Source organism: Gekko japonicus, unplaced genomic scaffold, assembly GCF_001447785.1.
Source record: "Gekko japonicus isolate JY-2015 unplaced genomic scaffold, Gekko_japonicus_V1.1 scaffold172, whole genome shotgun sequence".
NCBI lineage: Eukaryota > Metazoa > Chordata > Lepidosauria > Squamata > Gekkonidae > Gekko > Gekko japonicus.
Genome location: NW_015162479.1, coordinates 790,324 through 817,958, shown reverse-complemented (window position 1 = coordinate 817,958; position 27,635 = coordinate 790,324). Strand labels below are relative to the sequence as shown.

At 43.1% G+C, this 27,635-nt stretch overlaps 1 protein-coding gene across 2 annotated transcripts in view; it reads right to left on the bottom strand.

Annotated features, from left to right (window-relative positions):
• Positions 1-27,337, bottom strand: part of HAPLN1 (hyaluronan and proteoglycan link protein 1) — a 53,320-nt gene extending 25,983 nt beyond the window's left edge. Inside the window, exons 1-3 of one of the 2 annotated variants that reach the window (XM_015405829.1) lie at positions 27,238-27,337; positions 24,886-24,888; positions 2,247-2,615 (exon numbers count right to left, since the gene is read on the bottom strand). In XM_015405829.1, coding sequence (XP_015261315.1) covers positions 2,247-2,615; positions 24,886-24,888; positions 27,238-27,337 — 472 coding nt within the window. The remainder of the gene's footprint in view (positions 1-2,246; positions 2,616-24,885; positions 24,889-27,237) is intronic. The other variant, XM_015405827.1, reaches the window with a different exon arrangement.
• Between the last annotated feature and the right edge of the window lie 298 nt (positions 27,338-27,635).

The following is a 27,635-nucleotide window of genomic DNA, read 5'->3' as shown; positions in this document are numbered from 1 at the left end:
GGGTAGAAATCCTGCTTGGTCTTGGTGTATTATTTTCATTAAGACTTTTTTCATTCTAGCCGCTAAAATGTTTGCAAATATTTTGTAGTCTACATTCAGTAAAGATATTGGTCTATAGTTCTTAATATCTCTTCCCTCCGTATCCGGTTTATGGATCAGCGTGATCAGTGCCTGATATCAAGAGCTGGGCTTATTCCCTGTATGACCTATTTTTTGAAGTAAATCTTTAAAAGGCAGACTAATCTGTTCTTCAAAAACTAGATATATTTCCGCCGGTAGACCTTCACAGAGTTGTTGTGAGGGCGATCTGGCTGTGACATCTGTCACCCCATTTATAGCTAGGGTTGATTCAGCTGATCTGGCTGCCTAGGCAGGTGTCCCCTACCTCCCTCACCACTCTATGTGCGTCCCTCCTGAAGCTACCTGCTCGGTTGAAGAGAACAACCATCCCAAATAGAAGGAGTGTACCGTTCTTCGGTCAAGGGTATACGATAGCTGCGCTCCCCTGCTAGAACCTCCAAATAAGCTCAAGGTCCATTTGTAGAAACTGAGACTGAACTGTTGTGAGGATAAAATGGAAGAGAGGAAAATGATGTAAATTGCTTTGGGTCCCCATTAGAAAAAAAGGTAAGGTCTATATGAAGTACATAAATAATAAATATAGCTGAAGATAGGGGCAGATAAAAGGTACGTAGAATTGGTTGGATGGGAAGGAAAGAAGACTGAAGGGAAAGGGGAAGCTATGGGGGCTGTCAGGATGAAATAGTGTGGAAGGGGGTGACAAGGAAAGTGAGGTACCCCCTGCAAGTCCTTGCAGGTTTTCCACTGTGCAACTGAGCCTGCCCCAGTAATTAGCACTGCATAAGTTGGACAGTGTTGTCCTGGGAAAAGGCCGCCAGGGGCAGGGAAGGAGGGAAAGCTGAAGGGGAGGGCACAATAAGGTAGGTTGGCTTGTGGGTGGGAAGGAGAAAAGGAAGCATGAAAAGGGGAGAATGTATGAGAGCTTTCAGGGAAGGGAATGAAAGAGGAAACAGTTGAAGAAGGAAAAATGATATCCCCTCCCCAAGTCCTTGAGGGTCCCCTGCTTTTACTACATTATTTCTAAACACCTTGGTTCAGTTTATATGAAGTTATTAACTCAGAGGAACCCTGGAAATCAGGATAGTAGAAACTGAATTACCCATAAGCATGATGGTGATATATGGACCAATGTCTTTTGTTTTTTAGAATAACATATTGAATTTTACATAAAATTAAGTAAAATTCAATATTATATACAAGACAAGAATGAATGGTCCAGGTTTTGAATGCATCCTTCACTTATTTGCACTCAGATATTTCTTTAGTTATGTGACTGGTTACTGTGATATATTTTTGAGTTACCCATACCCCTGAAACACCTTGTGCAAGTTTGAGGACCTAACTGAAAGCTGTTAGTGTAATGCAGCTGCTGAATTTCATACAAACAGTGAGAAAAATCCTCACTTCATTCATAGACAAATTGTATATTGCTTTATTGGTTTATTAAGAAGAAGAAGGAGAAGAAGAATTGGTTATACCCCACTGTTCCCTACCCAAAGGAGTCTCGGAGCAGCTTACAATCACCTTCCCTTCCTCTCCCCAGAACAGACAATCTATGAGGTAGGTGGGACTAAGAGAGTTCTGAGAGAACTGTGATTGACGCAAGGTTGGATGAAATAAAAAAGCAAATTGTGCCATAACTGCGCACTTACAAATAACTTGCAGCTGCCTTTTGTTTTCTTGTAGCTTCTATTTTCTTAAAGAGAATTCATATTTCCAGACTAAACGGAAACATTCACCATCATGTCACATCAATTCTAAAGAAAAAAAGGTTTCTTGGAAAGCTAATTCAAATCTAGATTTATCCAGGAGGAAAAACGAAACCAAACAGAACTACAGCCATGTGAACCAGAAGCAATAGAAAGACAAAGAAATTTGGGGCACCAACTTTGTTGTAGACTATTTCAGGTGGATGTGATGAAATTATCTATAAAACTCTAATTATAATAATTCAGCAAATGAAGGTGGAAAGCTTCAACTCTCGTTGAGCTGCTACAACATAGATACAAACTATTTTTAAAAACTGCAATAATGTTCCTTGAATTACTATGTGATAAGAGTAGAATTGTAAGCTGTCTGAAGAATGACAACATATCAAAACAATTTTCCATTTCCCCATGTATTAATTATATTAGTTGGTTTCTGTATTGCCATAAATTGCTTACCTTGTAAATCTAGAGAGACAACAGCTGTGTCATCTTCTAATCCTTCAATCACCTCACATTTGTATTTCCCATAATCCTCCAGCATTATATTATTGATTACAAGAGAGGCATCATTTTCTGTGCTTTTTCGCAGGAAGACTCTTCCCTGGTAATTTCCATAGCTCTTTTTGTGGTATCCCATTTCAACATAAACATCCACTTCTTTGAGGTAATCTGAGGTGAGTTTGGTCCACTTGACCCGAATTTTATGGGATCCTGAGTCAGATGATGCATGGTCACGGTAAAATTTACATGGCAGTGTGACATTGCCACCCCGTTGTGAGAAGAGTTTAGTTTGTTCTGCTTCCACAAAAAGGCGAGGTCCATTTTCTGATCATCAGGGAAGGAAAGAAACACTGATTAGTATAAAATATTCCAGGAAGATAGCTATATTAATGTGCTACAGCAAAAACAACCAATGAGTTTTTAGTTTCTTTTCCTTTTTGTTTTTACTGATTAAGTCAACTCAGAGAATCCAGTCGGTGCAGAATGTCACAGTTTACCTATTATCAGGAACTGGGTGGACCATGCCCTGACCTGGATAGCCCAGGCTAGCCTCATCTTGTCAGATCTCAGAAGCTAAGCAGGGTTGATCCTGGCTAGTATTTGGATGGGGGTCCACCAAGTAATATCAAGGTTGTGAGGTGGAGGCAGGCAATGGCAAACTATCACCAAATGTCTCTTGCCTTGATAACCCTATGGGGTTGCCATAAATCAGCTGTGACTTGATGGCAAAAAAAGCAACAAAGGTGGAGCATGCACATTACTCCCATTCTGCAGTCCCTCCATTGGCTGCCCAGCTACTAAAAACAGGTATTGGCTATTAAATATAAAGCCCTCTGTGGACCCAGAGCCTCATATTTGCAGGACCACTTCTCCCGCTAGGCTCTGCCATGACAGCTTCACTCATCTGAGCGGGGCCTTCTGCAGGTTCCACCCTACAAAAGAGCAAGACCAGCAACTGCCCATACATGTGTATTTATTGTAGTGGCTCCCACTTTATGGAATGGCCTGCCTAATTTTAGGAAGGCTTCCACTTCCTTGCATTCAGCAAACTGTGCAAAACTGAATTATTCAGGAGGGCATGTTTACAAAGGTAATAGGATTGTACTATAATTCAGAAAGATACTGACTCTGGTTGCAAAAACAGTAAAGACTATAAATAGATATATACACATATGTAATAGAACATGGGACTATGCTATTGTGTATAATATGTACTATCTGTTGCTGTGTGCACAATTCTACTATGTAATTTCTACATAAACTGCTGTAGATTTTCTGGGTTGTATAGCCGTGGTCGTGGCATTGTAGGACCTGACGTTTCGCCAGTAGCTGTGACTGGCATCCTCAGAGGTATAACACAGAAAGATAGAGTACTCTCTGTGTCAAGGTGAGAAGAAAAAGGGTAGGCAGGTAATTTATATCTACTCAGGAAGGTGGTGTAGGGCTGAGTCATTATCTTGTAGGAGTTCTATGAACATGCTAATGGAGTAGTCCGGAAAATCTACAGCAGCTAATGAACTTCGACCGTGAAAGCCTTTGACAATATATTAATTTCTGCATAGTTTAACATATCATTTAAAAACTTATGCTTAGTTTCAGCCCTGTTTCAGATTTCTGCTTGGTTTCAGTTTTCTGAAATCCTAATACCATTGCATGGCTTATTCAGTATCCCATCCCGTTGACTGTATTGATTTATACTGTGTAATATGCTTTGAGTCTTGAGTTCTTGAGTTCTTGAGTTCTCTTTCAAGTGATATAATCAAAGAATAATCGAAGACTTCAAATTATATTTAAATTAGTGAATTTCAGGAATTCAGAATGTTTTTACAATCAGATAGTATTCAGAAATTAACTAAATCAAAATCATATCCAAATATAGCAACAACAGGAGAGAGTAAATCAGCAGATATGTACTTGAGAGGTTTGCCATTCAAACAGAATGCATGCTTGTACTCCAAACTATTCCCTGACTGGAATTTTTGTGAACAGGTTTCTACCAATGACCATTCACTGGTTTGAGAATAGCTATCATTCTTCAGAAACTGGAGTGCTCTTTGCTAAGATCTATTCTAGCTGTTTGTTGTCAGCATGACTGGTTGTGCAGGCAAATGCTTTGCTTGTATTTCATGGGAGAAAGCAAGGGAACATAAACACAGATGTTTCAGCCTGATAAATTCCTTACCTCCTAAAGTCCTAACTATTGGAACTGGCGGAAATTGACCAAGAGAGAGATCTTGGAGTCATAGTACATAACTCACTGAAAATGTTGAAACGGTGTGCGACTGTGCAATTCTGGTCAGCACACCTCAGAAAGGATATTATAGCATTAGAAAAAGTACAGAAAAGGACAACTAGAATGATAAAAGGGTTGGAACGCTTTCCCTATGAAGAAGGATCCCTATGGGGATCGTTACCTTGGAGAAACGACAACTGACAGGTGACATGATAGAGGCTTATAAGAATATGCAAGGGATAGAGCAGGTTGAGAAAGAAGTACTTTTCTCCCTTTCTCACAGTACAAGAACTTGTGGGCACTCAAATTGCTGAGCAGTTGTCCTGGCAAGCTAGCCCCCCCCCAACCCTTATGACAGCATAGCTGACATTCTGCCCTCTCAAAAACCAGCTTCTCCCGTCCACTCCGGGAGGTCTCCCGGTCATTCTGGGCGATCTCCTGGTTTGTCCGGGAAGTTGCTATGGAACTTCCATAACAACCAAGGGGCCCGAATATCCCTGAATATCCCCTGCTTCCACTTTGGTCCCCACTCGAGGTGCTGGGGACCAAAGTCCAGCCATTCAACCAAATACAACAATTTTCCACGTTTAATCTTAGAGTCCAAAATTTTAGAGATCTCATAATGTTTCTCGCCCTCAATCGAGATAGGAGGGGGTACCGACTGCAACGGATGCCAGGGACTTGACCCAGAATCCCGTTTCAGGAGGCTGAAATGAAATACAGAATGAAGGTTTCTCAAGTTTTTAGGTAGATCCAAATCCATGGCCACATCATTGATCACCCTTTTCACCTTGAAGGGACCAAGATATTTCCAACCTAGCTTCCTGCTAGGTCTTAAGATCTTAATGTTTTTTGTAGACACATACACAGAGTCCCCAGGCTTCAGAGCCCATCCCTCCACCCTTCTCTTGTCAGTCTGAGTCTTGTATGCCTCCTTGGCCATATTGAAAGTCTTGCAAAGGAGCGGCCATGACTCCTTTAATCGTTGACACCATTGAGCTGCATCCCCCGGCCCCAAGTCATTGTTCCCCTCCAGGAAGGGGACAGGTGGGCTATCGTAGCCATACAAAGCCTTAAACGGGGACAGTCCGGTTGAGGAATGGCAAGTGTTGTTATAACAGAATTCAGCCAGGGGCAGCAGATCCACCCAATCGTCTTGTTGATAATTGGTGAAGCAATGGAGATATTGCTCCAAGGTTTGATTGACCCTCTCCATCTGGCCATCAGTCTCTGGGTGATAGGCACTGCTCAGGCCCGTTCCACCCCCATTAATTTCATCAGCTCCCCCCAAAACTGGGAAATGAATTGGGTCCCTCTGTCGGACACCACCTTGGCTGGGAGCATGTGCAGTCGGACCACGTGGAAAAGAAAAGCTTTGGCTAGTGCTTTTGCCGTAGGCAGAGAGGCAAACGGAATGAAGTGTGCCTGTTTGGAAAACAAATCCACTGCCACCCAAATGACAGTCATTGACTTGCTGGGTGGGAGATCCGTGATAAAGTCCATGGAAATCACCTCCCAGGGCCGGTTCGGAGTTGGATGAGGGTGCAATAACCCGGGGTTTTCCCCGGCCGGGGTTTACTCATGGCACAGATTTGGCAGGATTTGACAAACGACGATAAATCCTTCTGCATTTGCAGCCACCAGAATTGTCGCTGCAAGAGCTGAAGGGACTTAACAAAACCCGAGTGTCCCGACAATTTAAAGCCATGCATGGCATGCAACACCTCCCCTGCAGTGCTGGCTGGTCCCCCTGCAGTGTGATGACACTGATCCTGGGGCCACAAGCTCCCACTGCTGTGTTGAGGAGGGGATTGGCCCTAGGGCTCTTTCTCCCCAGCTGACATGGGGGCAGTCAGGAAGGGTAGGGCAGCCTGCTGCACTAATATGCTGGCTCACCCTCTTTCTATCCCACCCAACCCAGGTGCATCCCCTGTGGCACAGTCAGGGAGGGCGGGACAGCCCAGAGGCCACCCATGCTGCCCATCTCCTTGATATGTGGCTCACCCTCTTTATCCCTGGCTGACCCAGGTGCATCTTCTGTGATGTGGCCAGGGAAGGTGGGGGAGTCCAGGGTTGACCCCGGACATATATATTTGTTAATATTCTACATCAATTATTGTCCTGCAATCCTGAGATTATCTATATTTAAGTAATTTCATTTATTTTAGTGGTACTACAATGGAGTAAAACATTTTGTGATTTAATTTTGCTAAAGGTGTACATTGTTCAGATGCCCTGAAGGGTGTTCTGTTTTCTTGTCAACAGCCTAACATAAGCTGTGGAGTCCTGTGAGCAACAATTCTACCTTGTGAGCTACTGGCATTAAAGTTGTGAGTGAGCAATTTGGCTACTGCATAAATTAGTTTGCTCTGGAGCCATCCTTCCTAAGCTAAGACAAAAATCTGTGAGCTGGAGGCTAAAAAACTGTGAGCTAGCTCACACTAACTCAGCTTAGAGGGAACACTAGTGATAAGTCTTGCTGAAAAATCACAGTCAACCAACTAACATACTTACTTGACAGGGAGAAAACTTTGAATGTCAGTAGACCCTCTTAAAATGTCACTCTCACACACATACACACAAATTATTATTGGATATAACTTTCACTTGATTGTGAATGTAAGATGGCAACCTTTTTATTTTTGATAGAATACCTGGAAAAGAAAAGCATTCTTGAATTTGGCTAACTGCAATATACTTCCTTCCGTTCCAAACTTTCTGACTATCAACAGAACCAATTTTTGCCTAATAGCAGCTTTCAAGTCTAGTGACTCCTAGGGATGTCAACATTTTCAAGGGAATCAGCTAAGTCAATTGTTGTCTTTAAAAGTCTTGATAGTTCTATAGTTTCTCTGAGTCATAAGTATTTTATAACACACCCTTCTCATGGGAAATCCATGGAATGCCCAGAGCTGAAAATGGCAAACAGCTTTCTCAGTTATCCTTCTGGTATCTTTTCTCTCATATAATTTAAAAACATTTTGATTGGGTTGCAGATACAGCTGTGTTTTATCATTGCAGATACTGAGGACTACAGAACAATGAATCATAAAATATCCATACAATACAATAAAAATAGAACTTATTGCTGTAACCTATCAAGAAGGAATTTTTAAAGAGAAAATCCACATATGTGGATCTTCCATGAACTATCTAGACACTGACTCCATGTGATATTAATAATGAAGTTTCTTGTTTTAGAATCAATGTGTAAAAATATAAATCTGGTATACGTTTAAATAGTGTTCAGTATTAAGTAATGGACAGACAGATATTAAAACTTATGCAGACCAGATTAGCAAGAAAACAATAAAGGCAGGCAGGAAAAGGATCTTGATAGCAATGAAGGAAGAGAGGAGCAGGATGCACCTTTGAAAATGAGATCATAAAGAGTTCAGAATCAGTTTCTAAATGAATGATGCATTCCATTTTACTCAATTTACTTTATTTGTATGTATCAGAGCAAGTGTAATAATCCAGCACATGGTCTCAAAGCTTTTGGAAATGAAACCATGGAAAGTACATTCATAGATGGCTCTCACTGTTCTGGAAAATGAATTGAGTTAATGATACTTTAAGATCAAGTAATAGGTGTTAGAATAGCAATAGCAATGGATCACATGCTATAGAACTGGAAAGGATTTAAAGGGTTAATTTACTTGCCAAGTTATTCAACAGAGAGGAGGAGGCTGATGTTACCTAGTAACTAATTTGGGCCTAGAAGTTTCTTGTAGTTTCTAGATCAAGATGGGTGTAGTATCATGAACAACAGGACAAATCAACTTTGAATCAACTTAAGAAGAGTTTTTTTGTTAGCTCTCTGACCCATTCTCTCTCTGGCTGAGCCTTCTTTTAGTCTGCCTCTCAATCAGCTTGCTCAGCCACTCACTTCCATACAGGAGCCCAGCAGGGCCAAAGCTAAAGAACACACAAAGCAGAAATGCAAAGCAGAAATTTGCCCCCTGAGGCTGTTTGTATACATTGCAACATCCTCCCCCCATTAAGTTTTAACCAAACTTAACCAGAATACATTAACAATAATATTAAGATGGAGAACATGGGAACTTTATATTACATATTCTTTCAAATGTGTAGGAGTAAATCTCTGAGGTATAGAATGACATATTGGCAGCTCTACAGGTGGTGGTATGTTCATTGCATCTCTAGTGGGAGACACAGGATGATGAGCCCCTCATACCGAACAACAGGAGACACTGTTTTGTCCAGCTTCTCAGTGTAAATGACTAGGGATGGGCACAAACCTAAAAAATTCCGTTCTGTTCGGGGTTTGGGCAGCCAAAAGGCCCTGAACAAAACTGGTGAGAGAAAGGGGGTGATCACCCAGGAAGGGTTAAATGGCTGCCAGCCATCTAAACCATTCATTTTGCTTCCCTCCGCTTCAAGCCATTTAAACCTGACAGCTGATGGGTAGACCTGCCCTGCTGTAAGGTTTAAATGGCTGGCTTATGTTTAAATGGTGGGGTGGGGGTGCCTGTCAGATTTAACAGGACAGCTGTGGACCTGTGCTGCTCACTTGTTAGGTTTAAATGGCCCGAGCAGCCAAACCAAACTGGATAAAAGTTTGGTAAATATTCTGGGAATGCGCCTCCCCCAAACATTGGTTTTGGGGCTCCAAACCGGCCCAAGTTCATGCCAAATTTTGGCTCATGATCCAGTTCATGCCCATCCCTATTACTGACTGTGCTCCTAGACAGATGTATAGTGGACTTCCTAAGTCTGAAAGAAATCCTGAACAATTTGAGCTGATGGGTTGCTCCTTGGATGTAATGCTAGGTGCAGCTGGAGACAAGACAACATACCTTCTCAATTGACCCATACGTCTCTGCACAATCCTTCCATCTTGTAAGGTTGCAGAATAAGACACGAGGCCTGTAACTCTTCTCACAGTAGCAGGTATCCACAAAGTACCCATGTCATGAAATTGATTCCCAAGTTGTATGTAAGTGTTTGCATCCATTCATAAATTGTCACCAGATGAAAACCAGAACCCCATGTATAAGTATTTTCTGTATCATTATCCAGGACAATGAAGTGTTTTATTTAGCAACACCTGTATCTGGTTATCTTACAGTGTAATTACTAAGAGCTGGAAACTGTCAGAGTAATTGTCTGACAGTTGGTCATCTATACAGTGTTACAGCTCAAATGTCAGTTTTGACAGCCAATGATCTAGAGTCCATAATAGATCAGCTAAATTAGGTAACTGACCATGCTGATTGGTTGCTTAATTAGCGAGTGAAAGCTGGGCTAGTATACAGGAGTTTTGGGGCAAGAGATGGTGTAGCCCATTTACCAAAGCCATATGGACGGGCACAGAGACTTCAGAAGAGCATTTGAAGCTAAGAGGACTTCCAGTCTCTTCTGGACTTCCACTTCCCTGCATCATTTGCTGCTAGAAGAGCTGCTATTCAAGACGTCTGCTGGAACTCTGGGGCTGTAAACCACTTAAGAGCAGTGTTTCCAGCTGTTAGCTAGATATGTTTGTTGTTTTGTTGTATATTCTTTGTCCCATTGTACACTCTATTCCCTTATATGCATGTTTTTATGTTTTGTTTATTTTTGTAATAAATTTCTAAAATTATGTTTTTAAATTCTGGAATGAGTTACTAGTCCAGACCCAAGCTTATTTTGTTCCAGTGTCATAATTTTGCTACGAAAATACTTTTTGTTAATTGGGTATAATTAAATTCCTTTTTAAAAAATAAAGTCTTGGCCAGATGACACCCTGATGTCATGACAACCTGAGCCAAAGTTTTTAAAATAGACTGCATCTCCAATAATAATAATTACGTTTCGCTTGTCTGTCATGTTGCTGTTTCGGTGGCTGTTGTTTATGGTACATACATCCTGTCAGGCATGTGTGCAACAAATTGAACCTGGACCTCAATTTCCTGCCCATTAATGTTTCAGCTGGAGATAAACCTGTGGTAGAATGTGGTACAATTCTATAAGTGAACAAATAGTGAGCAAGTTTTATATTGAGACTTTCAGCTGGTGTCTGGGAGATGCCTTCTTTAAAAGACATCATTGCACATTCTGCTAGGCCATTTGATTCCAGGTGATATGGTGCAGAATGTTTGTAACATGCTGAATGCTATTTTGTTTCATACCGTTTGAATTGTTGACTAATAAAGAAACTTGCATTATCTGTCATGAGCATTTCAGGCAGCCTGTGCATACTGAAACACATTCTTAACTTTTCAGTGGTAGTTTCACTAGTTGATGTAGACATGGGATAAAACTCACCACATTTTGAATGGGCACCTACCAGTATGAGAAAAATCTTACCCAGAAAGGAACCTGGATATTCTACATGTAATTGCCTCCAAGGTTGATCTGGCCACTCGCAAGGATGGAGGGGAGCCACAGCAGGCATTTTACAGATTTCTTAGCACACATTACAAGTCTGTACCATGTGCTTAATTTCATGGTTCATTCCCAGCCACCAGATAGCTTCTAGCTAAGCCTTTAAATGTAGTGATTCTGTTGGAAATATATGTGTTGCAAGGTCTAAAATTCAGTCATTATAGGGTTAATTTGTGTTTACCCTGCGTGCTATTATTTAGACTGATCTGGAAGGGAACCTGCCACAGAGTCAATGGAGAGAAAGTCCAGGAAACTGAAGCCTACTTACTAACAATCATTGTTTAATGCATTCAGGTGATTTCCTTCTTGGGGTCAAGAAGAAGAAGAATCTCCATTGTTGTAGACAATGTGGTCAAAGTGTAAAGTTGTAGTCTTAGGTGTCTGTTGTTTTGTAGCTTTTCTGTGAACCTTCCCTTAGAAATAAAGGTTTTTACATAGAAGAAAATGCCTTCTCTCCAGTGAAGCAAAGATCCATTGGATTCTCTGATTATTTAACTATTTTGTCAATTTTTCCAACATATTCCAGGGTGGGCCTGGTGTAGGTCTTGTAATATGGTCTCCCATCCTTGTTTTGGAATCACCACATGGGTACCCCACAATACACATCCATCATAGACACTCAGTTCCCATGAATGTTGGTAGAATAATATGTTCTTTGTCTTCCAAAAATGTGGCCATTCCCTCAATATAAATTCCCTTACTTTGGCCAATATGGGATCTGTATCAGTCCATGATGAATTGGCAAGGCAATCTATTAGTAAGACACGATTGTCATCATGTACTGTTGCAGGCTCTTCAGGTAATGGTAGGTGGCTTAAGGCATCAGCATGGCCCAATTCTTTTCCAACTCTATGCATTATATTACACTCATGCCCATCTCTGGATCCTTGGTGAAGCCATCTATGTTATTTATTTATTTATTTCAATTTGTATCCCACCCTCCCCGCCAAGGCAGGCTCAGGGTGGCTTCCATTAAAAGTTAAAATACATTAAAAACAATTCATTAAACACAATACACATCAAAAAAACTCATAAACATACAAATAACAAGTAACAGTAAATGCAGTTAAAGTGCTAAAGTACCACTTTCATGTAATAAAATAATGAAACCAGAGATTTTTGGTCTATGCAAATTGTAAAATTCCAATGATAAATATATTTATGGAATTTTTGAACTCCAAACATAACAGCTAATCCTTTCCAATCCAGTCATGGGTAATTACATTTAACAGGGGACAGGGTTTCTGACATAAATCCTATGGGTTTCTCAGGTCCATCCTCCATCAATGAGCCACAACCACCCTAATTCTATAAGGGGAAGCATCACAACAAGTCAAAACCAAGGCTTTATCCAATTGATAATAAACCAACACATCTGAAATCTTCAGGAGCTGCTTTGAGTTTTCAAAGGCCTGTTCTTGAGGAGCTCTCCAATGCCACTTCAGTCTTTTCTTAAGCAAGGTGTAAAGAGGCCAGAGAAGTGCTGATAAGGCAAAAACTTACTATAATAATTAAGCAATCCTAAATATGCTTTCAGCTCAGAAACATTCTTTGGTCTGGGAGCTTTCTGAAGTGCTTGGATTTTATCCATCACAGGGTGCAGCCCTTGAGCCTTCACTTTATATCCAAAATAGATAACCTCTGGTTTAAAAAAGAACACTTGCTTTTCTTAGGGCACAATCCTGCTCCCTTCAGTCTGTTTAAAATTTCAGCCAAATTTCATAAATTTTCATATGTTGTGGTTCCAGTGACTAATATGTCAGCCAAGTAAAGTACTGCATGAGAAACCCCATGAAGTAATCCTTCCATAGGCCTGTGAAAGATTACTGGGGCAGGAGAAACACCAAAAAGTAAACAATGATACCTGATCAGACCTTTGTATGTATTTATTGTAATTTCAGTTCTTCAGCCAGCACAAGTTGTTGATAAGCATGACTCATGTCTAATTTTATAAACAACTGACCTTCTGCTAATGTTGCAAAAAGATTTTCTATTTTAGGATAGGGTATTGTTCCAGCTGTGCTACTGTCAGACTTGGGCATTTTGAACAACTGTACCTGATGTATTTCAACCTAGTGTAATCACACCTGGTATGTTTCAGCCCAATATAATCATGCCCTGTGTATTCCGTTTGTCCCCTACTCCTAACCATTTGTTATTCTTACATTCTTATCCCTTGCCCTCGCCTGGCATTACATTCCTGAGGGATGAGTGAGCGCCTATAGTTTAGGGAGGCCAACTTCAGTAATTCTTTCCATGACGCCTCAAGAAACATCATTTCACATGGGAGATGTCCTCTTTCAATAATGCTCTAATGTGGCAGCTCTACCCATTGGATCACAGGCTTCTGAACATTCCATCCTGCAAATGGGTAAAAGCAACAGCTGCCCAAACCAAGTATTCTCTGTTGTAGCTCCCATATAATTGCTGTGTTCTCATTTCTTTGTTTGAACAACTACATTCAATGTTATTAAAGCTTCTTAAGCACCACTGTAGATAAGCAATCAACCAGGATTTAAGGATTTAAACTGAGCTACAAGATTGTATGTACCTCTCCCCATTCTTCTTCACAAAATCCACCTCCTTAGATTCAGCATCACATAAAATTGTTACCAACAAATGTTAAAACTAGGCCAGTAACATTCCTAAAACTACCCTGGAGTCTCAGATTTAATCAGGGTCTTAAAGTTCATTTCGATTTTAGAAACATTCCCAGTCTCATTTTGCATAACACTGAACCCAGGTGGAAAAGAGCCAGAAGCAATACATGCCCAATGGAAAAGGGGAGAGGGCATGCAGAACATGTAGCTTGCTTCTGGCATGAAATGTGATTTATTGTACTCAGTGGTGCACCTAGTCTATTTGGTGCCTGGGGCGGATAATTCTTTAAGTCCTCTCACAGCTGACTTATGGCGACCCTGTAAGGTTTTCAAGGCAAGAGACATTTGGAGGTGGTTTGCCATTGCTTGCCTCCGCTATGGGTGGGTACCCATTTATCTACTTGCAATTATATTGCTTTCGAACTGCTGGGTGGGCAGGAGCTGGGACAAGGGTCAAGAGCTCACCTCGACCACGGTGGTACTCGAACACCCATGTTATTCCATCATGAGAGCCAGTGTGGTGTATTGGTTAAAGTGCCAGACTAGGATCTGGGAAAGCCCGTTCTGAATCCCCACTCATGCCATGGAAGCTTGCTGGGTGACCTTGGGCAAGTCACATTACTCTCAGCCAAGCCCTGACCTGGATAGCCTCAGCCAAGCCCTGACCTGGATAGCAGTTGATTGTATTTTAACTGTTTTATCTATTTTATATACTATATGCCCTTTGTGTCGTGTGTAAGCCGCCCTGAGCCCGTTCACGGGGAGGGTGGGGTAAAATACAATGAAATAAAATAAATAAATAAATAATAGCCCTGGATAGACTGATCTTGTCAGATCTCAAAAGCTAAGCAGGGCCAACGTGGAGGCAAAAATGGCAAACGACCTCCTAAGTCTTTTGCCTTGAAAACCCTACAGGGTTGCTATAAGTCATCTGTGATTTGATGGCAAAAAAAAATAATTCCATCATACCACTTGTGTTCTGAGCAGCACTTGAGAGGGCATCTGTTCTCCATTTTGAAGCTCAAAAGCTGACCATCCCAAAAATCTACAAGGCATTTTTGAGAGCCGCTGTACTAACTTTTCCTAACTAACACTAGCCAAAATAGTGATCACAAGCTTCACCAGACCCCAAAGAAGGTGCCCCCATCCTCCATTGATTCAAAAAAAACTAAAGTCAATCCAGAGAATCTCTGCAGTAGAAACTGAAGGGGGGGGGGGATTTTTGCAAGCCCAACTGAACCAGTGCAATTTAGAGTGCCCAGCAAACCCAGTGCCTTCTGTTCATAATATTAACAAAGGTTTGATATTATACTACTCCTAAGTACATTCTGTCACCAAGCAGGATAGGGACAAGAAGGTCTTGTGACTAGGATGTGAAAATAAAGGGGGGGGGAGAAAGATGGAATAATTAGATGAAGAGAGACAGAAAGGGATGAGAAGCGTGTGGAAAGAGGGAAATAAATTAAGAGATGAAAAGGTTGTTTTATCTTGCTGCAACATCATAACTAGTGCTTTGCAAGATCTGGCTGACCCAGGTGCAAGGAAAGGAAGATAGAAAGGTTAGACTATTGGAGAAAATTATCTGCAGACTGGCAATTACTGTAGCAGCTATCAGTATGCTGGCTTGGTTGTATGATCTGTTAAAGCAAGTTTGCTTCATTCTTGGAGAAAGGAGTGTCAAATGTGTGGCCCACGGGACACGTCCAGGGGTGTCAAATGTGTGGCCCATGGGACACAGATCTGGCTGACCTGGGTGCAAGGAAAGGAAGATAGAAAGGTTAGACTATTGAAGAAAATTATCTGCAGACTGGCAATTACTGTAGCAGCTATCAGTATGCTGGCTTGGTTGTATGATCTGTTAAAGCAAGTTTGCTTCATTCTTGGAGAAAGGAGTGTCAAATGTGTGGCCCACGGGACACGTCCAGGGGTGTCAAATGTGTGGCCCATGGGACACGTCTGGCCCACACAGGGCTCAAAATCAGCCCCCAATCAACTTCCTTCTGCTTCCTTTCCCAGGACTGTTCCTGCAGCCACATGCTAGCTTGCCTTTTCCCCAGCTCTCTCAGTGGCTCCTGGCTTTCTATGTCCTGTTTCCTGCCTCTAGCCTCCCTCCCCACTCTCCCTCTTACACACATAGCTTCTGCTTTCTTCTCCGGGGCTGCTCCTCCTCTTTTTTTGGGGGGGAAAGGAGGAAGAAAGAGAGAGAGAGAAACAAAATTGGAGTCTCAGCTTTAAGACCAGCAACGTTTTATTCCAGGTATAAGCTTTTATGTGCAAGCACACTTCTTTGGAGGCAGGGAGGGTGGATTCTTCTGACAAGCACATTGTACACTGAGGAAATTATTTTGGCTAAAAAAAAAAACCATTAGATTTCTCTGTTCCTATCTGGATTTATTTTATTTTTTTTAAAAAAGACCCTGATTAGTAATTAGAACACTTGGATTGGTCCATATATCTTGGAGAGTGGAGTGATTTCACATGCCAAATGACAATAGCAGGCATTGGTAATGAGAGAAGAAACCTAGGTCTCAATTCAGTCCAGGAGGATACATTGTCTTGAGCTTCATTATCCATTCCAATTCAGCAGTCTCTCTTTCTAATTCCCCTTTGAAATTCTTTTGTAAGAGCACTGCTACTCTTAGGTCAGCAACTGAATGCTGTGGTTTCTAATGTCCATTTATTATCTGCATCCTCCTGGATGAAATTGAGACCTAGGTTTCCTGTCTCATGACCAAAGCTGATATCTCCATGCCTACTTCCCCTCTGCATATCAAACCTAATCGAATCATGAATGCTATTGCCATTTGGAATCTGAAATAATCTTTATAAAGTTTATATCTCTGGTACCTTGTGTTACATTTTATAGCATGCATGGCCCAGCCCAACAAAGTGACATTTATGTCAGATCGGGCCCTTGTAACAAATGAGTTCGACACCTCTGGTCTAGCTGAGCCAAGAGTGCTTTTTGCTATACTTTCTTTGTCCCTAGTGGCTGCAGCCAGAACTGCAGTTTAAAAATAAAAGGAAAGATGTTCCCCTAGATGCAGCATGATGCTGTTAGCAGTCACACCTCTCCTCTCGCAGAGGGGCAGTTTATAGCTTAGAGAGACAGAAACCCCCCTCTTAAAATATCATCTCAAAAATCGTAGTGTAAGATGTGTGACACAAAGTGACACAAAATAGATGCCAGTCAGAAACAAGCCTGGACATTTAATTTATAGTGTAAGAGTGGCTGACTGTCCCCTCCATGCCCCTGAGAGATGCATAATTTAGGACAATGGGTCTCCCAAGAACCTATTGATTCACCCTTGGACTAATCTCATCAAGTCCAACCCTACTTTCTCTTCACCCACTTACCCTACTTAAGTGACAATTAAGCAACACTTAATTCTAGTCACCAAAACCTTTAGCCCTTCCTGCCACGCATTTGTAGGGCCATCAAGCCATCAAGAAAAGCCCATTAAACTGTTGTTTTTCTGACAAATGCCAGTGGGTAATTTTCACCCTATATTAGAAGCACTTTGTTTCCCAGCAGTGTGTGTGTGCCTTGGATCCTCCACATACACTCCCACTTTGCTGGGTTCTCTTCTCTTCATGAAACACTGGCCATTTTGCTGCTTCTGCAGACCTGTCCTCAAGACTGGTAATTATCACCCTTCCTTAAGATCTCTCCCCCTCTCTCCTCCCTGTGTTTCTCTTAGTTAGCTCTTGTATGTGTGTTTATTGTGTGTATTTTGTTTTATTCTTTCTCTTTTTAATAAAAACCTTTCCAATTGAACATCTGCCTGGTTTATTTTGAGATCTCTCTTAAGTGAAAAATCCTGGTATACATAGGCAGAGAACCCAGTTACCCCCTCTCATTCTAGATCCTTAAAGCTAATTCCCTCAACTAATTAGGAGACTGCCTCTTTGGGTAACAACACCAACTTCAAGGACCCGCTTCAAGGGCCTTCCTCAAATTGTGCCTGAGGCGGACCACTGATTGACGAACAGTTAACCAATGGAAACAATTGTGGAGGAAGGTTGTGATATATCCTTCTGAGGATTTTTCATAGAAAGGCAGGATAAGCATGTCACAGATATTTCAGTTACAGGAGAAGCAGTTTCATGCCAACCTAAATGTATTCATTAAATTAGGAAGCAGTGCACCCACACTTATTTCACCTATGACGAGTAGAGAATGTGTGGTCCTCAACCAATAGATATACTGGGATGGAGTCACCCTTTTGCAGAAACTGTCACAGTGCTGTTCTACGTGCACTTCACCTTTTTTGTTTTTAGGAAGAAAAGAAAATCTTCATATTTGGGAAATGAGAATCATCATATTTGCTGCACAGGCAAAGAAAGTCACTGTAAAAATCTGGCTCATTCACTTGGCTCATTTAATTTCCATCATGAGAAAAAGAATTATGTGCCAAAATTCAATGCTGCCATCCCCAGACTGTTATAAAGAGAGAGAAAATCTCCCTATTGTTATTGTAAGGATTATGGCCAGATTGGTCCCCTGATAAGCAATCTCTCATTAGTTCAAGATATCGATATTGGATGAAACAGAGTTGAATTCATATTGAACTGATCATTATCAGTAAGCACAACATCATAAATAATGGGAAAGAAAGAAAATGAACCCCATTAATTCTTAAGTATATGGTTGCCAACTATGTGCTGGGAAATCCCTGGAGATTTGGGAGGGAGCTGGGCCTGGGAAGGGTAGAGTTTAAGGAGAGGAGGAAACTCAGCAGGGATATGATGCCAAAGAGTCCACCCTTCAAAGCTGCCATTTTCTTAAGGGAAACTGAGCTCTGTAAGTCTGGGATCAGTTGTAATTGTGGGGGAACTCCAGCCCCTACCTGGAGGCTGGCAACACTGCTAAAGTAGAAGCAAGCATTATTACAAGTATGGTCATGTCCTACTACAGTTCTTCAAAACGGATTGCTCAGATTCTGTGTTGATTTGCAAAAGTGTTTCAAGTTCTCTCTCTTTTTAATGTTAATTTATTTAAAAGATAGATTCTGTGTTTGTGCATTCTACATTATTTGACCTGGAGACCTTGTGCTCTGATCTCAAACATAAGAGATGTAGTTAGCGGACAATGACTGAGGCTGAAGACAGACTGGCAGCTTGAAGCAATATGGCACTTCCTGTAATAGTAGTACTTGGGCATACCAACCAGATAGCACACCCTGCTGCAGGCCAACCATGTGGCCATCCTGTGGGCACGCATCCACATTACTGCAATACTTCACCCATGGAGTGTGCTGCCTGGTCATTTTTTTTAAAATGCAGGTGGGTGCATGCGCATATGCACATATCGACAGAAGCTCCAAACCTCCTCCCAATGGTGGAAACAGATCTGCAGGTTCAGACTGCCAATCTGTTCTGCATGCACTCCCCCGCATTCAGACATCCAGCCATGTGCAATGAGTGAGCGGGGAACCAAAAATATCACACTATGTGGTTTCTATTTACTCCATTTCCAAATCTTCATATGACAGGGTGAGTACAACTGGGGAAGGACTGACAGATGTGGCTGTGTTTAATCCATTAGGGTTTAATCCATTAGGGGAATGCAGCTATTTTGGGCCAAACTGCCAGTCTGAACACAGCCTGAAATGCACATGCTGTTATTCCATAAGTCCCAAATTTGAGTCCCATTATTCAGAATGTACTGCTGAGGTCTGGTTTAAATTAAGACTCGCTTCTAAAGGGTTTCCAATGGCACGTTAAAAGGGCAGTGACTAACAAAAAGATCCTTACAACAGTTTTGAGCTATTCAACGAGTTTTTAAATCACTGTGTCAAAGGCCCAAAAGTCCATGTGAATAATTCAAGCAGATCCGTTGTCTCCATTTATCAGTAACTGTAGTTTTTACTGTATTCAAAAACTAAGATGAAGAAGAGGTGAAAGCTGATGAAAAAAACATTGCTTGTAAATCCACATGCATTTATTTGACATTTGATTTATGCAGAATTTCAGAAGAATTTCAGAAAAAAATGTGTAGAATTTTGTCCCCAAGGAAAGACTGGTGTGGTGTAATGGTGAGTGTTGGATTAGGACCTGGGGTGACTGGGTTTGAATCCATCACTCTACTGTGGAAGCCTATCTTTCAGCCAAACCTACCCGCCCAAGATTGTTGTTGTAAGGCCTTAGTGGAGAGGGGGGAATGATGAGGCCAAAAAAATTTTCCAACTTCAAGTATAAATTAATGGGGTCTGAACTTGCTGAGATTGAGAGGGAAAATGATCCTGGGGTGAGAGTAGATAGTTCAATTAAAGTGTCAACTCAGTGTGCTGTAGTGGTGAAAAAGGCAAATTCTGTGTTAGGAATTATTACGAAAGGGATTGAACATACAACAGCCGGTATTATAATCAGGGCTGGCTTGAGGTGTTTCTGCGCCCTAGGCAAGAGCAGATGCCAACCTCCCGGTGGGGCCTGAGGACCTCCCAGCTGGCCGGTGATTGGTCGGCCGGCCTTCCCGCATCCTCCCTGTCCTGCCCGCTGCCTCTCTCACTCACTCACCCACCGCTGTGGCTGCTGCTGCTCTCCAGCTCCCCTTGGCGGCTTCTGCATCCTGCAGGCGAGCCTCCCCCCCGAGCTAGTCGAGCTGAGGCTCCCCAGCTCAGGGCAGCCGTCAGCGGCTCCTGCTGGTGCAGCATGCCCAGCAGAGGTGGCCCAAGACCTGGCTAGCCCAGAAGAGCTGCCTCTTATCAATGACCGGGCCCGGCTGAAAGCAGCAGCGCCACTGCCAACCGCGCATCTGGCGCCTCCATCCGCAGCGCGAGGCCGGGTGCAGGGAGAGGGCTCTCTGGAGGGCCTCCAGGAGGGAGCAGAGTGGCGAGAGAGTGGCCAGCGAGTCCAGGGGAGAAGGTCGATGCCAGGAAGGAGAGGGCTGGAACCCCCCCCAGCGGCCCTGCAGATCTCCGGGGCCAGCAGGGGCTCCCGTCCCGATGGGGAAAGGATGTTGTGGAGCTGGGAAGAGGAGGCTGAGCGGGTTGGCTGGAGGAGGAGGCGGTGAAGGGGACTCCGGTGAGCGGCTCCCCAGACAGAGCCTGGATGGAGAGCGTGGAGGACGAGGGGGGGGAGGCATCTCCACAAAGAAGTGAACTGTCATTATAGGTTAGCCGCCCTCCATGTGAGCTGATTCTACCAATCCATGTCAAAGAGAACTTTTTTCTCCCTTTCCCAAAATACTAGAACTCAAGGGCATCCAATGACGCTGATGGACAGCAGATTCAGGACGGACAAAAGGAAATACTTCTTTAGACAGAGAGCGATTAAAATGTGGAATTTGCTGCCAGATGATGCAGTGATGGCCACAGGAATAAACAGCTTTAAAAGGGGATCAGACAGATTCATGGAGGATAGGTCTATCAGTGGCTACTAGCCATGGTGACTGAACTGAACCTCCACATTCGGAAGCACTAACCCTCTGAATACCAGTGCCAGGAGGCAACATCAGGGGAAGGCTTCAGCTTCTGTGCCCTGTTGGCCATCCAGAGGAACTGGTTGGCCATGGTGTGAGGCAGGATGCTGGCCTAGTCCAGCAAGGCTCTTCTTATATTGTTATGATGTGGATCCCCAGTCAGGGGGAAAAGTAGGATACAATTTTTTTAAAAAGCAAGTAAGGAAGTACAGCTTGCTATATCTGCTGTCTAGATGACATTCTCAGAGGTTCTACTGAGTTTCTCTCTGCCATGACAACTTCGCTTATGTCAGCAGGGGTTTCTGCAGGTGCTGACCTGCACATGGGCAAAATCAACAATTGCCCCATACACATGCTTTTTCCATTGTGGTTCCCACCTTGTGGAATGGCCTGCCTGAAGAGGTCAGGAGAGCTCCCTGTTTCCCTGCCTTCCACAAACTATGCAAAACTGAACTATTCAAGAGGGCTTTTCTGTGCAGGTAATAAGGCGACACAGTACAAAATGGTTTCACAAAGACTTGTGGTGTTTACCGCTGTATATAGTGTACTGTCAGTAGGATCCTATTATGTAATTTCTGTACCGCTTAATGTGTCATTTTAATACTTATGCTATGCTCCTGTTTCTTTCTGGTGGTTCCAGACTTCTAAAATCCTAATGCATTAGTTATTGGATGTTAGGGCTGCCAGATCCCTGGGGGGCAGTGTTTGCCTGCTCTAGGGGCCCCTGACCCGCTGGCCTGGATCCAGCTGATGGGGGTAACCCCGCCCCCAGAGTGCCTGGATTGGGCTGATATGCCTGGCATGATGACGTCGCCCGGAGGTGATGTCATTGTACTGGGCACATTGCTGGGGGGGGGAGACGCTCTAGCATTTGTCCTGAAAAGCCTGGCTTGCACTAGCTGCAGCTTCCAGATTTGCAACAGGGGCAGCCCCATGTAGAGAGCATTACAGTAGTCCAGTCTTGAGAGGATCGTCACGTGGATCACTGTTGCCAAGTCATTGCGGTCAAGGAAGGGAACCAGCTGCCTGATCAGCCGAAGATGGTAGAAGGCTGACTTGGCAATGGCTGCTACCTGGGCTTCCATTGTTAAGAAGGCATCCAAGAGTGTTCCCAGGCTCCTAACCTCCAATGCTGGCAGCAATGGCACCCTATCAAAGGTTGGGAGTGGAATCCCTGCCCTCGGACTTGCCCTGGCTCAGGCACAGGACCTCCGTCTTCATCGGATTCAGTTCCAGTTCTCCCAATCTAAGCCATCCAGCCATGGCTTGCAATGCCCAGTCCTGATCTTCCAGTTTAGAGTCAAACTGGCTGCCCAACAACAGATAGAGCTGGGTGTCATCCGCATACTGGTGACAACCCAGCCCATGCCTCCGGGCAATCTGGGCATGGGGGCACATATAGATGTCAAATAGCATTGGGAAAAGCACCACCCCTTGAGGCACTCCACAGTTCAGTGGGTGCCTTCGGGACAGCTGTTTCCCTAGTACCACCCTTTGTCCCTGACCTCGGAAAAAGACTAGCTATTGTAAGGCAGACCCCTGAACTCCCGTGTCAGCAGTAACTGATGGTTGACTGTGTCGAGCGCTGTCAACAGGTCCAATAACAACAGCACTGCTGATCCGCTCCAATCCAGATGCCTCCAGAGGTCGTCCATGAGGGTGACCAGTGCTGTCTCTATCCCGATGCCTGGGTGAAAACCAGACTAGAAGGAATCTAAGATGGAAGCATCATCTAAAAAGCTCTGTAGCTGAGTTGCCACAGCCCTCTCTATTATTTTTGTAGAGAAAGTTGGAGACCGGTCAGTAATTTGCCAATTTGGCTGGGTCTAGAGATGGTTTTTTCAAGAGAGGGAGAATCACTGTTTCTTTATCTGTGAAGTGGCTTGCCAAGGCCTCACAATCTCCAATTCCCTAGCATTTGGCCTGCCTTGTGCCAGAGCAGTCATGAACTGAATTGTTCTAAATAATTGGGCTGTGTGTGAGCTCGCAGACACAATTGTAGCAGCATAGAACTGTCTCTTACTGGCTTTGACTGTCATAGGATCTCATAAATGACCTATAAGAAGTGCTTGTAGCTTCATCATGGGCATGCAGCCACCATTTCTCTAGCCGTCTTAGCCTTCGCTTCATAAGCTGCCGCTCCTGGGTGAACCATGGGGCGAGCCTATTAGAGATGGTTTTTTCAAGAGAGGGAGAACCACTGTTTCTTTGAAGGCCCTAGGGAACAGAAGAGTGACAAGACTTTATCTGTGAAGTGGCTTGCAAAGGCTTCACAATGTCTAATTCCCTAGCATTTGGCCTGCCTTGTGCCAGAGCAGTCATGAACTGAATTGTTCTAAATAATTGGGCTGTGTGTGAGCTTGCAGACACAATTGTAGCAGCATAGAACTGTCTCTTACTGGCTTTGACTGTCATCTCATAAGATCTCATAAATGACCTATAAGAAGTTCTTGTAGCTTCATCACGGGCATGCAACCAGCATTTCTCTAGCTGTCTTAGCCTTCGCTTCATAAGCTGCAGCTCCTGGGTGAACCATGGGGCGAGCCTAGAGTGAGGGCACAGAGGGCGTTGGGGAGCAATCTCATAGATGGCTATCGAGAGTCAGCTGTGCCAATCCTCTACAAGCTCAACTGCCAGGGGGCATCGTATCCCAGAGAGCCATTTGAAGCTGCATAGGGTCCATTTGGCTCTGAGGATGAGCTAAAATACGCCTGCTGCCCAAACAGGGCTGGGGTGAAATATTCAGACGGACCTTCAGGGCAAGGTGCTCCAACCATGGTACTGCCAAAGCAGTAATCCAGTCCACTGTAACCCCTGCCGTGAAGATCAAATCAAGCATGTGCCCGGCCCGGTGAGTGGGGGTCATTATAAATTGGGAGAGTCCTAGCGCCATCATGGACGACACCAGATCCATTGCCTGAGTGGAGGTCACATCATCGGCATGGACACTAAAATCACCCAGGATTATCAGTCTAGGGTGTTCCAGTGCCCAGCCCGATATGGCCTCCATAAGGGATGGTAGGCTATTGGCCAGTGTGTTGGGTGGTCAGTACACCAGTCAAATTGCCAAACTCTCCCCGGCCTCCCACACTAGGCCAACACACTCAATGCCTGGGATCTTCAATGGTGGGAGCTCCTTGAAGGAAAAAGCCTCCCAAATGAATAAAGCCACTCCTCCTCCCACCCCCTAGTCTGCGATTGGTGGAGGACTGAGAACCCAGGAGGGGCAAGCTGAGAGACAGCTACTGTCTCCCCATCCCGTACCTAGGTCTTAGTCATGCACGCCATGGATTGGACTGGGACTGTGGCATTAGTGTACTTTTAAACCTCCCTGCCAGCTCTTATCCCAACCAAAAAATGGACCTGGGGGAGTACTGTTTATCCCATTATGAAACTGCATGTTGGTGAGTAGCATTGTCATTGGTGGTTGTGGCAGGTTCTCTTACAGCATGTGCAAGAGAGATTCAGATGAGTAGCTGCGTTGGTCTGAAGTAGCAGAACAAAATTTGAGTTCAGTGGTGCCTTTAAGACCAACAAAGTTTTATTCACAGTATAAGCTTTCGCACGCAAGCAGAAGTGTGCATGCACACAAAAGCTTATACCTTAAATAAAACTTTGTTGGCCTTAAAGGTGCCACTGGACTCAAGCATGGGCGAGAGACCTTTTTTTTGTCCATTGTTTTGAATTGGTGAACCAGAATCAGAATCACTTTATTGTATGTGGCCATAAGCCTTCACAAAATCAAACACTCTCAGGTTTTGAATTGGTGGTTGCTTTAAAACTGAATAAATGGTAACACAGAAATAGTCTCATGAAGATCGAAATGGAGTTTGGCTGGCAATCTGTATTTTGAAGACTTGAAGGGTTTGGATGTTGTCTCTCTCAAAAACAGTTTAAAATTAAAGGTCTTTCTGTTCCTTGTTATAAGTTTGACCCAGTCAAACAAGGAACCTGCTTTGTAACTGTTATGCTTTCTCAGGCCCCAGCTCTTTAACTTTGTTAGTGAAATCCTGAGATAGCAGGAGAAAAGGAAAACAAAGAGACAACCAAGCAAAGTGTACTGCTGAAATAAGACCCCGGTCACACGGGCCAGATAACGTGCGTGTGGGGGAGACACGACTATTTGCACCGGTGCAGTTAGACCCACTAGAACAAGATCAGACACGTTGGCGGCACACCACGGTTCCGTCCCTCGGTGCCTGCGCTTCAACAAAGATGGCTGAAGGGAAAAGCTGCACTGGCGCGATCACACCGACGGAGTCCATCGGCAGCCTGTGGCAAACCATTTGCCAGTACTTTTGTGCAGGTACTTTTTAACCACGCATTTTCAGAGGGTTGGCCAAGGGTGCGCTATGCCCACCAGATGTTGCGGTGTGATCGCACCTGGGAAATCCGCCCAACATTCGTGGCTCTCCTGCAGCAAATTCGGTGTGTGAACGGGGCCCAAACCTGTTTCTTTATCATTTTCCATCATGACTACTGTGTGGTTCCTTATGGGTTGCCATCCTCCAGATAGGGCCTGGAGATCTCCTGGAATTACAACTGATCTCCAGATTACTGAGATTAGTTCCCCTGGAAATGGCAGCTTCAGAGTGCAGACTCTTTTAAAGGTATTATATCCCCGCTGAGCACCCTCCCCTTGCCAGGCTGCACCCCCAAACCTTGAAGATTTTTTAAATCCAGTATTGGCAACCCTATTCCTTCAAGTGTATAATCCTCACAACAGGCCAAGTGAATGCCAGGTTCAAGTGAATACCCTGAGTTCAAGCATTGCCTAGAAGACTAAGTGGTCCCCTAAGCCTCAGTTATAAAAACAGAAGTGTAAAAGGCAAAAAAATACAAAAGAAGTTTGTAGGGTATGAAATTTAAGTCCCTAGTTTCTAGGTCTGGAGATGGGGTGTCATTACAAAAGTCATTACTTTGGTTCTTGGTCTGGAGATGAAACAGTGGTAATCTGATATTTATGGAAGTGCCAGTGAATTACTGCTAAAGTAAATGTACTGCTGTTTGAACTGGCAGGGGCAAATACATATTCATTGGTTAACTCCCTAACCCTCTTGTATAGCCCCACTTGTTTCTGGAAAAGAATTTTTAAAACCACAAATCATTATTCAGCATTGGTTAGGTAAGAGCCTAGCTATGAACTCCTCTCAAAATGTACAAAAATCCCTTACCCCCCCCTTTATAAAACTGTATTTTACCTGGTTTTTCAAGTAATTTTTTAAACCCAAGGTTATGGTGACTTATGAGCAACACTTTCACCGAGAAACTTAAAAGAGTAATCAAATAGGATATTTTAGGAGTTCTGTGTATGCCAAACGTTCAGAAAGTCCCCCTTCTTTTCCTGTCTCATTAAAAGTTATGTTACAAAAGGAACAATAGATAACTAACATGTAAGCACTAATTCTTAGAAATATATAAATTAACACCCCATGTTTGCACCCACTTTTAACCACTTTCCCTTCTAGTACCACTGACACCGATCCTGGGCAATTTCTTCCTGTGACCTTGAAACAGAGTTTGGTGCTTGGAAATGTTGAGTCTTGCCAGCAAACACTAAACACTTCTTGGTATCAAGTGGTAGCACAGAATACTTAATAAAAATTGCAGATGCCAATAAAGAAATGCCCTGAGTGTGCAAACTTTATATGTACCAATAGGCAGTGTTATTAAAATTAACACTGTTCACTTGCCTGTCACTTTTGCATAAATAAATGTTCTGGCTTGCTCCATGCAGGATGACCCTCAACTGCTCAAGCTGAGGCTGAAAAACAGCTGCATTGCACTGCAGCCTCAAAGCCTCCTAACAGCCATAAGCTTTAGGATTCAAAAGGACCCACAGGATTATGCAGAGGGACAATATACCATCGTTTATGCATGAAAGCTATGGGGAAAGACATCTCTTCAGTGAGGTGAGTGTCTTTCTGTATTTCTTGAATTGTATGTATGATTTTTTTTCAATAAACAGTTACTGCCATACATCTATGACATAGAGGTCTTTTCTGTATAATCAGTTTTCAACCCTGTTTACTCTGCAGTAAGGCAAACCACAGTGAAGTATAAGACGACAGACTGCTTACTGCTTTCAGTAAGTATGTGTGTGCTTTTATTTTAGCAAATACTGTTTTAATCTTAGAAATCACTGCAGGGTTTCATATTGTGTAACTGCAGTTCAAAATTTCCAAACTATACTCATGCAACGTAGCAATAAAAATGGCTAAGTAATTTTGTTTCAAAAATGCATCAAATTTTATAATATCAGTACAGCATCATAACTCTGTTGCTTTAATTTATTTTACTTACCATGGATGTGAATAATTCTGTCATGCTCCAGAGTGAAGTTGGCAGCATGATGGTCAGCCCAGCAGAAAGAAATCAGCACCAGGAAAAGTAGACTCCTCATCTTTTATAGCCCAAGAATCTTCTTCACTGTCAGAGTACCACATATAAAGAAACGTGAGAAATTTGGAAACCTTAACAGGGTTGCAGTGCACAAGTTGTTACAGTCCCATCATTCTCTCATTGCACTCTAAAAATTTAACCCGCTCAGCTTGAAAAGTTACTGCAGGCTGGTGACTTTTTTTAACTTGTAAAGATGGATCCTTTTATGATAGAGTTAACTTCACAGGCATGTGGAAATCAGATATGCAACTGAGTAACTGCCCTTTGAAAGAAAAATTAAAAATGCATGCAATAATCCC